The sequence below is a fragment of the Bison bison genome, unplaced genomic scaffold (assembly GCF_000754665.1).
Source record: "Bison bison bison isolate TAMUID 2011002044 unplaced genomic scaffold, Bison_UMD1.0 scf7180017864374, whole genome shotgun sequence".
In the NCBI taxonomy this organism is placed as follows: domain Eukaryota; kingdom Metazoa; phylum Chordata; class Mammalia; order Artiodactyla; family Bovidae; genus Bison; species Bison bison.
The window spans coordinates 4,221,318-4,221,751 of record NW_011494946.1 but is presented as its reverse complement, the minus strand read 5'-3'; the positions used below and the strand labels follow the sequence as shown (position 1 = coordinate 4,221,751).

Here is a 434-nt window from a genome sequence, read left to right as displayed (position 1 = left end):
GCTTCAATCACCCCAGGTGCTGGGTGGGCGAGAGACGGGTCTAAAATGTCCACGGTTTCACAGCTTTAAAATCCACACCAGCAAACCTCAGAAATGTACCACCTCTTCCCAAACCCCAGCAGAACACAGCTTGAGGAATTCCTCTGCCCACAGCCCAGATTGCTGGCCTTTTGGGTCAACATGCCGAAGCCGTCCTTCAGCACCTAACGGGCCAGGGACCTAACCGCTCCGTGCCTCGGTTTCCTCATCTGTAAAACGGAAGCCATCACAGCACTCACTCACAGACTCACCGTGAAGGTTCAAAGCACAGGCGCATATCCACTTGTTCTGGTGTATAAATTTCTGTGGCCCCCTGTCAGAGGGGGGCCGGAGGGTCAAGCTCCAGTGATGATGACGCTCTCATTATTACGGGGCCCACAAACCATGTGTCTGCC

The 434-nt window shown here is 54.4% G+C and overlaps 2 protein-coding genes across 10 annotated transcripts in view; one reads left to right on the top strand and one right to left on the bottom strand.

Annotated features, from left to right (window-relative positions):
* Positions 1–87, top strand: part of LOC105000731 — a 1,286-nt gene extending 1,199 nt beyond the window's left edge. The window contains exon 2 of one of the 2 annotated variants that reach the window (XM_010856713.1): positions 5–87. In XM_010856713.1, coding sequence (XP_010855015.1) covers positions 5–44 — 40 coding nt within the window. In that variant the 3' untranslated portion in view covers positions 45–87. The other variant, XM_010856714.1, reaches the window with a different exon arrangement.
* The window catches only part of RFTN1 (raftlin, lipid raft linker 1), a 220,955-nt gene that overhangs the window by 45,413 nt on the left and 175,108 nt on the right, over positions 1–434 (bottom strand). The window lies entirely within an intron of this gene.